At 26.6% G+C, this 16,486-nt stretch overlaps 1 protein-coding gene across 12 annotated transcripts in view; it reads left to right on the top strand.

Annotated features, from left to right (window-relative positions):
• The window catches only part of LOC136978768 (thiamine-triphosphatase-like), a 148,475-nt gene that overhangs the window by 95,980 nt on the left and 36,009 nt on the right, over positions 1 to 16,486 (top strand). For 6 of the 12 annotated variants that reach the window (XM_067274595.1, XM_067274593.1, XM_067274594.1 and 3 more), the window contains one exon: positions 7,529 to 7,705. In XM_067274595.1, the coding sequence (XP_067130696.1) occupies positions 7,655 to 7,705 (51 nt within the window). In that variant the 5' untranslated portion in view covers positions 7,529 to 7,654. Of the gene's footprint in view, positions 1 to 7,524; positions 7,723 to 7,916; positions 8,021 to 8,433; positions 8,541 to 16,486 lie in introns of those variants that run through there. The other 6 variants (XM_067274597.1, XM_067274598.1, XM_067274603.1 and 3 more) reach the window with 5 other exon arrangements.

Below are 16,486 nucleotides of genomic sequence, written 5' to 3'. Positions count from 1 at the left end.
TTCGTCCTGTCACTTCGCTACAGCCAATCGGAGATGTGCGTCTAAATTCATTAGTAATAAATCGGATATAGAGGCGAGCACATCACATTTACGTCTTTTTTGAGAGTGTTATTTTTTATTTATTTTTATAATCAAATTATAAATATCCCAAAATGGATAAGAAAAGACCACTGACTAAAAAACAACTTGATTACTACACTAATCTAAGTGATTCAGAATCTGACAAAATTTTTGGTGAGGATGGGGGAGTTTATTTGGCAGCGAAATGGTCCTGTTACTGTATGTAAATGGAAAGACAAACGAGAAGTCCTTACCATTTCAAACATGCACGTTGTTGAAATGGTAGAGGTGTTCAATCGCAATGGAAAATGTTCGACGAAACCGAATATAATTCGAGATTATAATCATGGAACGTCTGGCATTGACGATCAGATCAAATGCTATCGTACTACACAGCTCTAAGAAAGACTATTAGATGGCTCAAAAAGGTTGCATTACATATTATAGAAATATATATACATAATGCACACAAACTCTTTCAAAAAGCAACTTCTTCTAAAATAAAACTTATGCTTCTCTATAAGCTAACTTATGCTTCTCTTTTTCTCTAAAATAAAACTTATGCTTCTCATTATGACGAATGCTTCTCTAAACTAAAAGTTTAGAGAAGCATTCGTCAAAGCGTTGATTGGAGAAGAGATTCAACCAGTTTCAAAAAAAATTAAATTGCAGAAGCTTCACTATTTACAGAGTATCCCATCTACTCAGAAAAAACAACATCCGACAAAGCCATGTCGAATTTGTACCAAAGCTAAAAAACGCCGAGAAACGCGTTATTTCTGTCCAATCTGTCTTGAGAAGCCAGCCCTTTGCGTAGAAGATTGTTTTAAAAATTATCACAAACTATAAAAATATCGTTTTGCTTTTGATTTTGAATAAACATTTTATAATATTTTCTGTTCGTTTAAATTTATATTTTTGTTTTATAAATTATCACAAACAATAAAAATATTGTTTTGCTTTTGATTTTGAATAAACTTTTTATGATTATATTTTCTGTTCATTAATTAATAAATGTTCTGTTCATGTAAGCCAAACTTGATTTTTTGTTCTTGCCCCTGAAGCTATCTATTCATATTTACACTGATATACTACGAATTACATCGTAGCTGCACAAATATGGCAAGGAAACAAACTACGATATAACTCGTAGGTGGCGTCCTAGGCAGAAACGGTAACTACGAGTCATCTCGTAGATGGCAGTCAACGTGTTAAATAATGTATTATAAAATATATAAGAAAGATAGTTAGCCCATTAAAATTGTGAATTTTAATTTTATTGTTTAAATTATTTCTTTCTAAATTTTAAAATAGATCCTTTCTGTATTTCTTTATGTAAGCAAGAGCCATATTTATAAAATTTGAACCAAATATTACATGTAGAGATCTAATTTTAAATTTTACTGTTATAAATATTGCTAGAAAATGTTTATTCTGCTTTGATAAGAGTCATAAATTTGAGTGGATAGTGCTGAGGAAGATGCCAGGATGCAAGAAGTACAGAATAGCTTGTGAATTTAAGAAACATTACATGAATAATTGAATTCCATCTATTTTTATTCAATTAATGGATGCTAATAAAGTTAATAATAACCAAACATTTGGAATAATGGAATGAAGAAAAAATTGATGTAGTTGACCATTGAGTCAAAATATTTAGTTAAATGCACGAAAAGGAGTTTTAATTCGAAGATTTTAATAATTTGATAGCATTAGTCCTTTATTTACCAGAAATTACAGCTTCTGTAGAAAGAATATTTTCACTCATGAATTCCCACTGGTCAAGAAAGGTTGAGATTAAATATTTAAGCCATGCTAATTGTAAAACAAAATTGTGACTTAGAATGAGGTAAGTTTTATGATAAAGTTATGATTAGCCAGAAGTTATTAAGAAAATAAGTTAATCTGAAAAATAGTGATTCTGAAAAATCCTTCTACGTGAACCTAATATTTGATGTCATATTGTGATAAATATAACATTTTTTGTTATTAGATTTTTGAATGTAAAATCTTTAGAAAAAGTTATGTAGGACTATTCTTTTTTATCTTATCAAATCAAATATCACTAATAATGTAATAACAAATTATTAATAATGCACATTTATATTTCCTGACAAATTTTAATAAGAGAGAACCTATATTTATCAGTTATGGCTCCCATACTCTCCTTTTGCATCAAGAAATTATGATCAGTCTACTGAAAAAGTAGTATAAAAATATTTGTTATATAATTTTATGATATATCTGCAGGCGTATATATCTTTTAAGTTTGTTTTTTAATATTTTAAAAGTGATCTCTTTTGATACAGTGAAAATAAAAATTCAGAAACAAACTTGCATCATAAATATATGCATTTTAACAATTTCTTTATAGCTAGTGAATGTCAGAATGTCTAATACAAATCTATTTTTTTACTATATTAAATTAGATATAGTTGTTAGTTAGTTATTTAGTGTGTTTTAGTGTGTTGGTACAAGATCCTATTAATATTAAGCTAAACTGCATAAAGGTCCAGATATTTACTATAATAGAAAAATTTTAACTAGATGATGATCCTAAAAAGTAAGTTTTTAAAACTTATTTTTTTTTTATGAATTAAAGTTTTTAAATGACATTCATCATTCATAAATTCTGGTACAGAATAAGATCTTCAATAATTTTAATTAAGTTTTCATGTGTATCTTTATGTCCCCTGTTATAAAAGTAAAGGCTACTTCAATTAAATTAATTCTATTTTTTTAGAACTAATTGTTATTTGATATTCTTTGGTATTCACTAAATTATTAGATTATAATAGAACAAATTTATAGTCTTTTCTATCAAATTCCTGATCATTTTTGTAAAATACATGGATTACAGAAAGATGATCATTTAGTATCATAAATTTAAAAATAGTATGTTTAAAAGATCATTTTTATTTGATTGATCATCTTTGTTTATTTAGGTTATATATGTTTATTTAAATATTATTCTGCTTTTTATTTTAAATTATATTAAATATATATTTTAGAGTTATTTTAAAGCTGTTTCTTTAGTAGTTTGTAATTGTTTTAAGGCTTTGAATATATGATATATTTTATATTGAATTTTTTTTAACTTATTTAGTTCTATGAAAAGTTTTTAAATTAAGTTTTGTATCTGTTTTATCTAAAATTTGTTTTATTTTATATCAGTTTAGAAGAAGGATCATTTTATCTGAAAACATGTATAGGGATTTTTATTGAATGAACTTAGCTACAGATTGTATTGTCTGGTACTTGAAATCATTGTTGTTTAGTTTATAATTGTTCCTGAGATTATTTATGACTATGTGCTTATATTTTGGAGTTATAACAATTAAGGATATAAAAAAGATTCTTACATATTTTTTCTGCTGTGAGTTTTATATATAGCCTATAAAACTCACGCAGTAGAATATAATATAGCCTATATGAAATGCTCATGTAGGTCTTGAAATGTGAATTTGATATTTTAAGTTTCAAAAATTTATAAAGTTATTAAAAATCTAAATTAATATTTTCATCTAAGGTTTTATCTTAACTTTTGAATACTAAATTTTGGAATTTTATTGTTAAATCATATTTTATAACAATTTTTTAGCTTAGTTAATAGTTAATAGTTGTAGCTAATATTTTAAAATGAATATTTATTAAATTTAATTTAGTGTAATCATTAAGTTAATAGATGAATATTATAAATGAAACTATATGTTGTGTGCATTTTTATATTTTATAAACTAATAATATATTAAAGATAGAATAATAAGATAAAATTTGAATACCGAATTATTATTGATACATAAGTGATGATATGATGTTTATGTAATGCAGTACTGTATTTATTATTTAAGTGCCTAGAGTGATTGTTAGCATATACTTTATTTAATACATATATTTGAATATTAAAATCTTTATGCTAAATGTGAACGAAGTCCGGTTTTGAGCAACTTTCAAACTCTTAAAATTTATTACGTACTATGGGGATGACGAGTATGAATCATTTTATGTTTACGTGTTACTCGTGTCACGTACGACGATAGCTGACGTCTCCATTAAATTTTTATCGCTCTTTAATTATTTGTTTAAAAAGGAAAGATTCTCATTTATTTTGTGATACAATAATGTAACTTTAAAAAATATTTAACCAGCTTTAATTATCTTTGTAATTAAAGTAAAGTTATAGAATTATATAAAAGTTTAATATAAAATAGGTATATCGATATGACGTGACATAATGTTATGTAATGCTCGTATATCTGTAAAAGTTTCTATTTTTAAGAGTGTGTGTGTGTGTGTGTGTGTGTGTGTATATATATATATATATATATATATATATATATATATATATATATTGTTTTCCTTTTCAAGAAATATTTTTCTTATCAGTTGGAAGTGCTTCACAACTCTATCAATTTTATTAATAAAATGTCATTTACGATTTTGATACGATTTGTATGCGTAGCTCTCGTTCAAATTCACAATGACCGATGATTTATTGCTATGATATTAAAGGAAATATGTTTTAAACGTGATGAAATTTAGATACGTGGTAGTTTTTTAATGTGCGTATTTCTATTATTAAAAAATACACGATCCGAGAGGACTGTAATGCGGACTTTAGAAATAACAACTTTGTAAAATAATTAAATATTGTGTCATATATATAATATAAAATTATTATTATTTAATATATATAAATTTGGTGAATGATAAATTTTAAAATGAAATTATATATTTAACTAAATCTTACATAAGTATACGTTAAGATTAAAAAACGAAAAATATACTAAACATTATTTTTAAAACATCATTCAAAATGTGTTATTTAAAAATATTTTTTAATCATAAAAAATGAATATTGTGATATATTTTACATTTTATAAATATTTCAGTTTATGAGTTTTATAATTTCTGTATATAATCTGCTCTTAATTTATCTATATTCCGTGAACTGTGTTCATACAGTAGGTAGATTATAGTAGTATTCGGTCATTAAAAAATAAATAATAAGACGAGCTTCATATTTTATTTTGGAAATGTAGTGTTATACGAAATCAAACACTTCCGATATAGCCATCACATAGCAGTCGATGGTCAATACACTGTACTGGACAATGCACCGTAATTATTTGGGAGGGAGTTTTTACCCCCATCTCGAGTTTCCGGGAAGTAATTAAATTGGCAGAAATTTCTAGTGGCACAACTATTGTGCAATCGTTGAGTCGCAAACTCTGAAAATAATACTGGTGTGTTGTGCAGATACCATTCCAGTTATTAAATCTTACCGCCTCTTCTTATGCTGGTAGAATGATGTTCACGAATTTTATCCCCCCTTTGCGGTTGCTGCTTAAGGATTTCCCATCAGGATTAGACAGTACCGTGGAAGTTGCCGAGGTGGCAGTGTATCCTCTTATTTTCAGTTAATCCGTAGTGTAGATGCCAAAGGTTCTTGACCGAGATTAAAAAAAAGAGAAAAAAAATCATTCCTTCATCTGCAATATAACTTTTTTGTAAAATTTTTCCTAAGAGCTTTATTAGTTTCGCTGGAATTTCAATATGATATTTAAATTGATATAATATAATATATTTCATATTGTTTCCACTTTTCTTTGCTAAATTTTATAAATCATCTGAAACATTATTAATAATCTTTATTTATTATTAAAGAGGTAAAACCCGTCTTTGGTATTGTTGATGATAATTTTAATTTAAATAGCATTGTGTGAAACGATAAATTGCTTTCTGATAATTCTTATTTATCTTGTTATTGTAGTTTTTTTGATGTTGCAAAAATTTGTAGATATATAGACTAAAATAGTTGATGAATAAATTTATATTAATTAATTTAATCGTTCCGATATTTCTACATTTATATTTGTTTTGAATAAATTTTCGTCACAAGACTTTTACATAATTAGTTTAGATGTATTTTGTACGTAAAAATAATTTGTTTAAAAATATAACAATAATAATACTTTTTTGCAATTGCAATTACTGATTAAGTCATTGCAGATATCAGTTTAACTTGTTTAAAATTCAACCTTTTAATTTTATAATAAAATTCTATACTATAATTTACTGTCTTATATAAAATATCTATTAATTAAATTCTATATTAATTATTAATTCTTGTTCGATATTAAGAAACAGGATGTCTGTATAAATAGACATATTTTTCTCAGTCTCATTATAATTTTCAGTCTTTAATAATTAAGAAATTATTAGAACTCACGGAGAATTATTTTTCCGTCTCATCGAAGATAGTTTTTAATAAGAGCGTCAATCGTTCAAATCTTCGTCACGTGATTTCGAATGCTCGTTATTTTTCTCCCCCTTCCAAAAAAGAGTACTTAAAACGTATTTATGTTTTGCTGCATGAGACTTACTAGTCTCAGAGGCCTCATTACTGTCAACAGTTTGCTGCTAATAATGAATTTACGTTAAAAATGTCGTAAGGATCACCTAAAAAGATGAAATATTGATAGAGATCGCGTCCTACAACTCCCTTTACGAATTACGGGTTATGATTATGGTTCACTCATTTATTAATCCGTTGTGAATCAGTATCATCCACAGTCCGTCACTTTCCGACTGTAGTTTTCTTAATGATGACCAATGTATTATTGCGAATAATGAAGTAATGGGTTTTTGGATACATTCTATGATCTATCCTAAAAGAGCTTTTTAGATGAGATTCGTTATCGGATTGTTTATCTAGTTAGAATCATCGTTGTGTGACTGATAGCTTAGGAAGTACTCGTGTTATCCTCCCACGCTACGTATTTAAACATTTCCGCTAAACTAAATGTAGTTAATTTTCCCACGTATTGTAAATAGGTTTGCTATACATAATAGTGTGCTTGTTATTAATAATTAAACCAAAATATTAATACTAATAAATGGGATTGTTAAATAAAAAGTTTATGAAAGCAGCTATAGTATTGTTTATGATCCATCATAATTTGCATTTGAAAATTAATTTATTGTCTTCCACTAAGGGAATAAGGATTGAAAATACTAAGAAAAGTCCCAAAGTTTTTATGTAATTGTATGAAATTTATTTGGGAAAATTGGAGAAATTATTTGAAGTTAAAAGGTTGCTGTGTATTTTTTAAAATAAATTATTTTTTGTCAAAAATTGAAACGTTTCATTTTTTTAAATTTCAAATGTTAATGATGTTTCTAAATGTTTAGGATGAACAAATTATTATTATTGTTATTATTAATTTAAATGTGTGTATATAGTTGATTATATTTAACGAAAATTTATAATCCTTAGCCTGTAAAAAATGTTTATAAATTTTTAAAATTTTAGAAAATTTTAATTGCACAATATATAAATCAAATAAAATTATTTAAATATCATTGTCTAATTACATTGTCTAATAATTAAATGTTATTTTAAGAAATAATGATACAATTTTATATGTTATTTGAATATGGTCTAAATTTTGCATATTTCAGGTAGGCTTGACTACGAATGTACCACGGTCGTTCAGCATATGCGTGAGTAGAAAACAAGATCTTTATCCATATCACCCATGAAAAATCATCATGATCCAGATTGAATTCAAATCCGGACTCTTATGACAGCATGATAGTGCCTTATCTATCCATCCGATTGATATCGTCGAAATTTTTAAATGTAGGTCCATTGCCTAGGTATTTATATTTATAAGTTTCAAGTTAATATAAATGAAATTTGTTATGAATCTATGATGCTTGTCGATACATGACGAAGTTTTAAAACTTAATTTGCACTGTTGCAAAAAATCTGTATGACTTATAATGCGAAAATGAAAATACAGTTATATTGTTTTCTTCTTTAAGTGTAGAACTCAGTTTGATTAGTCATTTTATTGCTAAATATCCAGATCATCCAATAAAGTAATATTTAGATAGTTTTTGATTTATAATAATGAAAATATGAATGCGCACCTGATGAAGAGATCTGTCATCGGTAAATTATTTTTATAGTCGTTTAGTAATATTACATTAATGATAAGTTATTGTTTTGCCAGGTTTTCTATTGTATTGATATAATCCAAAAATTTTACAAGTGTAAATTTAAAAATTTTTAAAATTCATACGTCGCTGAAACTAATAAAAAATCTGCATCAAGTTGTAATCCACATATGCATTAGTTTTAGTCATTAGAGTTATTGCATTCTTATTATTATTAGTCAAATTATGATTATACTTTTTAAATATTTCGTTACAAACTTTAATTTAAGATTCGTGTTTATGTGATTTTATGTTATAAAATAGAATAATAGAAAAATGATTTTCTGAAGTATTCTTTTCAGTTTAAAAGATAATTTAAAGTTAATTAACGATGACTAGATTATAACGAAGGATTGAATTTAAGTATAGATTAAAATTTTCTTTATTTTATACAATCTTACAGATCACGCGTATAGACAAATGTAGTGCAAATGCTTAAAAATGATCTATTATTCATATGGAGGAAAAAGTGTTTCGTGAGTAGAAAAATTATTAATCAACTCATTTTTACTGAGAAATAATGTTTGGATAAAACTCAATTTTTATTATAAGCCATTACAGATAGGTATGTAAGAAGGAAAATGCGTGAATAAGAATAATTCCATTAAAAAATATCCTAAAAAGAACTAAAGTAAAATTTAACGTCATTTCACGTATAGATATTTAATACAATTAACTTACAATAAGCTATATTTTATGTTTTCCTCTGGGGCACTTTTCACCTATCGGTGATAGAAAGCTGTCGCACTTATCTCTCATTTAAGGATCTGGCAAAGGGTTGGCAAGTTTATAAACGTCTCTCCTTCCTTGTAATCGGTCTACGTGGCACTCATTTTAAACTAACGGTCCATTGGGCAAAGGTAATTATTGTCACTGCTTGTCTAATTCAGTTTTCAGTCTTGCTTTAGGTGATAGTAACTGACATGTCACCTTAATTGTAAGTAGACTGGTCGGATGGGTGCTGAGTACAAATTAGTTAAGGAATTTATTTCTACTCTAACGCTGTAACATTGATTAGAAAGGTTTTTTCTTAGGTGATTAAATGATGTTAAGTCTTCTAATGACTATTGTATTGAAAAGAAGCTATCTTTAAGGAACTTGCCTTGATTGGATAATAGCATTTAGATATTTTCTTATCTTGTTGTAATACTTTTATGAATGCAAATAATTTATCGAAAAATTAATCGTATTAAGAGCATTACGATTCTCCTTTTTATAAATAAAATGTGCAGTTAATGATAGAAATTCTTATCGATTATTTAATTAGTCGAATAAATTTGACAATTAAGTCTCTGTAATGTTCCCTTCTCGAGAATTTATTGAGTCATTTTGTTGATTGAACTACATTTCTTTTAATGTAAACTAAACGAAAGAAATTATTCAACAGGTGGGAATCTTGATCGCCATAAGCTTTGATAACTAATATAATTTTTCTTTCTTAATAACTTTTGCAAATTTAATCCGACTGACGATAAAAATAAAATCTCTGAATAAGCTATGTGTAGGTCATCGTACTTTTGATCTCTGGTTAGGTGAGACTTCATTAGATTATTTTTCCAAAATGACATTTCAGATTAATTTTATTTCAGTAAATTTCACAATTATTTTTTTGCAAATTTTATTTTGTTTAATCAGTTTTTTCTATATTAACAATAAATTATTCATTTTTAGGTTTTTAACTAGTCTAGTCATGTTTTGTTTATTATGAATTTTAATACATAATTAATGTATTATAAATTTTCAATTCAAAAATAAGTTTAAAATAAATTATTCGAAAAAAGTTATTTAAGACCATTTACTTTATTGGATAATCTCACATTTTATCCGAAATTTTAAAGTAGATTGAAGATCAGTTGCTCGAAAATGAAATATTAGCTATTACTTTAAATGTGAAAAATGTTATTTTTTTTCAAGAAATTTTTGCATTGGTAATTTCCGAAAACTTGTTGAAAATAATCGGAAATCCCGAAAACTATTAGAGATATTTGCATTATCTCTGTTTTTAAGTTCTTAGAAATCTTAAAATCCTAAGATTAACGAATCGTTCTCGAACCTAAGCATTTACGGGAGAAAAATTTGAGAATTCTTACATGTATGAAATGTGAAATTTTCTTAATTTATGCATTAATGCGTACAAATAATTACAGTTTATATCAGATTTCGAATTTTTAGTTTAACCGGAAATACTGAATCAGTTTTGTAATTAAGTAATATGTAAACACTTAAAGTTGATAAATTTTTAATAAATTGTTTATAATCTTAACTGATGTTTTATGTAAAAATAATAATGAATAAGCAAAAATAATCATTTTATTTATCTAAATTGCAAATAATGCTGAATGTGATCTGATATTTTTGTTATAAATTGAACCGAAAAAACAGATTCAAATTGTTGAAATCAGCCGTGTTCTCAAGTCATTTTTTCCTGAATATTTTATTAACACATTAATTTAAGGAAGATTTAAGGTGTGTATAACAAAATCAGATTTATTTTTTATTCTAATTAGTTAATTGTATATAAAAATGTGTACTGTAAGGTTAATAAAACGATTCTGAATTTATCAAAATATAATGAATTATAGTTGTTCGTAAAGTATTATTGCTAATTTAAAAATTTGATTTAGATAAATCATACGATTTATTTATTCCCTGAAGCTTAATTTTTTATTCTATTCATTTTGTTTCTTGATAGATATTAAAATTTTAGCAAAATTGAATAAATAAGGTGAATAGGTGCAATTATGTTTTTATTACTGAAAGTATATTTTAAAATTAACACGAAATATTACAGTGTTTATGGTACAGTACAGTACCCTAAGTTCTATTTGTAAAACACATTAAGGGATAAATATAATAAAGTATAAAATAATTTTACTCATTAATTTTTAAATTAATATCTATTCTATTTGCTAAAATAATAATTTTTTTCAGTTATAATGAATTTTTATTGTTAAAAAATAATATAAATAGTTCTTTATTGGAGTAGCAATCATAATAAATGTATGTTTAAAATATGTATTGTGTATAAGTTATATTAATACAGTTGGAATAGAACAGATCTCCGTATCAATGCCTTTTTTTTCTTAGGTATCAAAAAGTATCACATTAACTGTGCAAACAACTAATCAAAGAACAATTTTGTGTACTTTGTGAAAGAGGAACTTTCGAATAATTTCTGTTTTTCTACTGTCCTCTGGGAAAACGTCAAAGGGAAAAAACTCATCATTGAAAGAAGGCGAGACTGTTTAGCACCTGAATTATCGAATCTTGAAAATTCTATGATGTTTTTTTCTGCCTCTTAAATTTCTGTATAAAAAATTTGAAAAATATTTGTTATTGAAAGTGATTTCTCTCAGGTTAATCATTCTTGCAACCATTTTGAAAATTAATTTATAAGAAATTTAAAATTTTTGAGTTTGATATAAACTCCCTTTGAATAACTCTCAGGATCATTATACCAAACGTGTATCTTACAGTATATTTTATTCAAAATATACCTTATTTTAAAATTTAATCATAACGCAATTTGTAAATTGGTAGCATGAAATACAAAGTTTTAATTGAACGTTCGTAATATCTAATTTTCGGTAAACGAAATCGAAAAACAAATTATTCTTGTCTGTTTTGAATAATCACTAACTAACTGGTTAATCTTATAAATTACAGACCTTCAGAATAGCATATACCTATAATTATTTCCGAACAAGTACTAAGACCAATAGTAGTCAAATATTATGCTTTATTTACTTTATTATATATTCTGTTGATTAATCAAAATTAATTCGCCGTTTGGATAATCTGCATATATTTAAACATAGATATTTTCTAATTAAAGCAATATCCAGAATGGTTTAAAAATTTAATAATTAAAATTCAGGGTTCAATGTTGACCGATTTCTGTTTTAATTTAATGAAAACATAATTATTGTTACTGTTGAATTTAGACAGTATTTTCATTGTTCGTTTTTTGTATGGAATCGTCATCAACGTTTTGAAAAATAACTTTTTCTAAGAACGAAATTCGATTGATGATGGGTCCGATGCTATGTGTTTATAGCACGTGTCACTTTATCCACTATGAGTCATAGCTCCGTAACAGCTAATGATCGTTAACTGCCGTGAGGTGTGACTGGTGGACAGGGTGGAGCCGATCCGACAGTCACGCCAAATATCACACACCTGTAATAGATAAATGTTTGGTACATCTCTAGCTCTATTTCATGGTTGACCACATCGGTTTCGTTAGATACTTATTCGCAGGTTAGAGTCAACAGATTTTTCAAATTAACAAATCAATCGATGGTTTAATATTTTTTATTGAATTGCTGCAGATCTGAGAAAAACAAATATAGTTCCGGTCTCCATTTTCCGCTATATATTCGCAGTAAATGAGCAGGCACAAAACTAACAATTAAACCAGTTTCGTCTTCGCAAACAAGGTGGCATGTAATTTTATCCGCTGACTGCACATCCTGCTCTGACGGACTAACCAGTCATTAGTGAAATAATATATCCAACCGACACACATACACAACACACACACACCGAAGAGAAAATGTGCGATCCAATTGCATGTTTTCAAAAAATACAGATAAGTTTTAATTGTTATTTATTGCGTAGTTCTGACCGGGACGAAATCGTGGCCACCCCTCGTATCCTCTCCGTTCACCTTGCCTAACAGACAGTAATTAAGCGAACTGTGCTAGGGGTCTAGTACCATGTAACCTGTAATTAAGTCAACATCGAGAAGTAATGAACGCCTTTTTTTTTCTTGGTTCCGTTCCTCTCCCTATTTCGTCCGCAGGTTTGTATGTGAGTGAATGATCCTCACCCAACATTGCCGGACGTGACTAGTCCAACGCTAAAACTAGCAATTATAAACTAGGAGAGAGAGAAAAACTTCCCAGAACTGGCGATTCTCAAATCACACCGGATGACTGTGAGACAAAGAAAATTACTACCACTTCATACCTGCCTGTCGACTTTACATTGCTGTAATTACTGTGTATCCTAGACACCCCCTTACCTGAAAGTGTATAATGTGAATAGAGTTGACGAAATTCAACTTACTTATCTTTCATCGTCAATAGCGATGTTTTTTCCCCTCGTTGAAACATAAATGATGAACTAATATTTTGTGTACGATAATTATTAAAGAATGGTGATTTATGTACTGTACACTTATAATAGATTTATTTAGATTGGATATCTAAGCTACGCAGCACACAATTCTTAAATAAATTATAGTAATAGATAGAAGTGATCAATTGACTTGTTGCTTTTGCTTTAGTAATATTTATGCACGGACTGTTTTATAATAATTATTTATTATTTTCTATTAAGCGTAAGATTATTTTAAAGAGTTTTTACTTTAAATTTTTAATAATGTAACAACTTATAAGAAAATATTAATATATCAAATGAAATAACCTGATAACTCTTTAAAAAATTCGTTTTATAAATATTTCATATATATTAAAATTTATATTGAATAATTTATTAATAAATTAGTTTTTTCAGTTCATTATATTGAATTAATGCCACTTAATGATATTTAACGAGATGACGAATTATTTGCTAGATTTATGTCTATCTGTGATTAATTTATTACTGTAATTATATTTTTATCATGAAATTTAGCAAACGCAGCAATTATACAAAAATCTGTACATAGTTGTTCTATTTGCTATATTATTTCGTTACACTAGAGTTTATTTATTTACTTATTTAATCAATTCAGATAAAATTTTAGCGATTATAAAAGTAAAAAAAAATATCTTATATTAATTAATTATTTTAATTTTATTTTAAGCTTGTTTTTTATTATACGATCGAATATGCTATTTCGAAAATAATAAATTTCGAAATTTTTAATTACAAAAAAGCTCCATTATTATTCGATTGGAGAAAATAAATCGTTTATGACGTTATCTTGATGGATTCCAGTGGGAAGAATTATTATTCTTTAAAGAATTTTATTCTTTAATGTTTTGGCATCAATATTTGTGTACACATCAGCATTTACAGCCAGGATCGTTACATTTAATCGTGTTAATTCTCTTTGATCAAGCGTTTAATGTTCCTCATCTAAATTGTTATATGATTTATTATATTTATCATATATAAGCTCGGACGTCACTTATTATTGTTATTGTCGAAAAAGACTAAATTATCGAAAGATTTTAAAATTTTATCTGAATTAATTCTGTATATATACATACAGAAAATGAAAGGTTTTTTTGTGGAATATTTAAAATAATTGCAAGTTTTATGTATTTCGTAATATATTATTATAAGTATTTAATTGTATATTGACAAATTGAGAGGTTGTAAATAATAGAGTATACGACAGCGGCCAAGTATCTGTCGTTATAAGGTATAAAAAGTATTTAGTTAATAGTAATTGACTCTTGTTTTAAGGAAAGTTGTTTTTTACTTTGATTGTTTTCTTCTTTTATTATCTATAAAGTTTCAAAATTTCAATTTTAAATATATTTAAATATTTTTTCTTGCACTTTTCATTTAAATAATATATATTTGTATATCAAATGACCTCTAAGTGTATGTAAAAGCAAAAATACTTTATTTTGTTATATTATAAAGAATTTTATAATATAACAAAATAATTTTTCTGTATTAATTTATGAAAGTAGATAAGTCTTTCCCTCTGTAACATACATTTGTATATGTATGTATGTTATTCCATAAAGTTGTAGGTAATTCGTTTTAAATTTATAGTCTTATATATATACTCTCTCTCTATTATTCAATATTCAGAGTATATATATATATATATATATACACATGTTTATGCATCGGTACTTTGGATTTTATTGTTGTATTTTAGTTTTATGTAGATAAAGGAAATAAATGAGAATACCAAACGTTCGTCTTATCTAAATAAATCGAGAATTAAACTAACTAATCGTTCTTGTGATTAATGATCATTCTTACCCAGGTGATAGGAAAAAAAAAACTTTATTTCTAGGCAGACTTGATAATTAATTAATTTTTTTACACGCGTTAAAGGACAATTTAATTAATAGATTAACTAGCTGGATCAAAATTACGTAATAGTATTACACAAATTTATATTTTAATAGTTAATTAGTTACAGTTAATATTTCTTTTGTGTAAATGTTTATTTTCTTTACCTTTAACTAGCGTTAGATATAATTTTTTCAATTTATTAATGGTTTTACTCGTTCAATATTTTTTCGGTCAACCGAAATTGTTAAAAACACTCTTTCATATCTTTAGATTAAACATATTGTTTGTAAAAATTATATTTGATGAGTAAAATTTATGGATTCGTAAGTATTGTAGTCCACATATGCATTTTATTTTTCATATAGAAAGTCTTTAGTAGTTAAACTAGATTTATGTAGGAAGAAACCTTTAAAAAAAGAAAAGAAAAGCTTGAAAAAGTGGAGAACTAGCAATCAGATTAATATGAAGTTGATGACATACACAACGCTATCGTTCTAACGACATCGCAGGTACAGTATCTCCTCCACGTTTTCAATTCTCATAGAAGAACGCGTCATTATTGGCTTTTTTTTTTTTATTTCATTTTCTCTCCTTCTCTCTTGTTCTTCTCTTTAATCTTTTCCTTGGATAGTAACCGTTGTAATTAGGCTGCACCACTTACTGTGACATCTGTTGACCATCATTTTCTAAATCTGTTTCGTTGCTACTTTCTTCTACAGGTGTACACAACGATTCGCTCAAAGTCTTTCCGATAATTCCTCACCTCGCACTTTTTCTCTCATCTTCTGGGGGGAAAATATTTTCGTCCCCCCACAACATTTGGACTCGGCAGAAATCGGAATCAGATAGCAAATAGCAGTTTCCGTTCTTAATGATAATTGCAAGAATAAATCGTTTCGATGTTCCAACATCCCTCCTCTTATGATTAGGCTCTATGTAAGATGGGTGAAAATAGAAAACATATTTTCTCAATCTCTCTGGGAGAACTTTCCGAGATAGTTACCAATTGTTGAAGATTCTTCCAAACATTGCTAAGCGTGTGCGGATGTATTTTTAAAAATAATGTCGAAAGATTGTTTTATAAATTTAATAAGAGAATTTCAGTTCGAGTCGAGTCCTCATTACAACTTTAGCGATAAGTAGTAATTTCATAATTGTTTGCTTTCTGATACGATTCTTAGGTGAATAGCGTGATAAATATCTTTCATGAATTTAAATTTGAACAAAGTGAGTTTTTAATATTTAACTTTACTTTAAATGTAGACCACTTTTTGGCTGGAATCGAATCACAGCAGGAAATAATATAATTAATTTAATTTGCATATTCTTTGTATAGCAGTTTCTAAACGTTTAGTTTAGAAACTGAATCCCGTTATGTGTTTCACAATAGAAGAATGGATACTTTGAGGACCTCATTACTTTTTTTCTATAC

The sequence above is a fragment of the Centruroides vittatus genome, unplaced genomic scaffold, assembly GCF_030686945.1.
Source record: "Centruroides vittatus isolate TY-2023 unplaced genomic scaffold, ASM3068694v2 contig_549, whole genome shotgun sequence".
Lineage (NCBI taxonomy): Eukaryota > Metazoa > Arthropoda > Arachnida > Scorpiones > Buthidae > Centruroides > Centruroides vittatus.
Note: the sequence above shows the minus strand (reverse complement) of the source record. Positions and strands in the feature narration are given on the sequence as shown.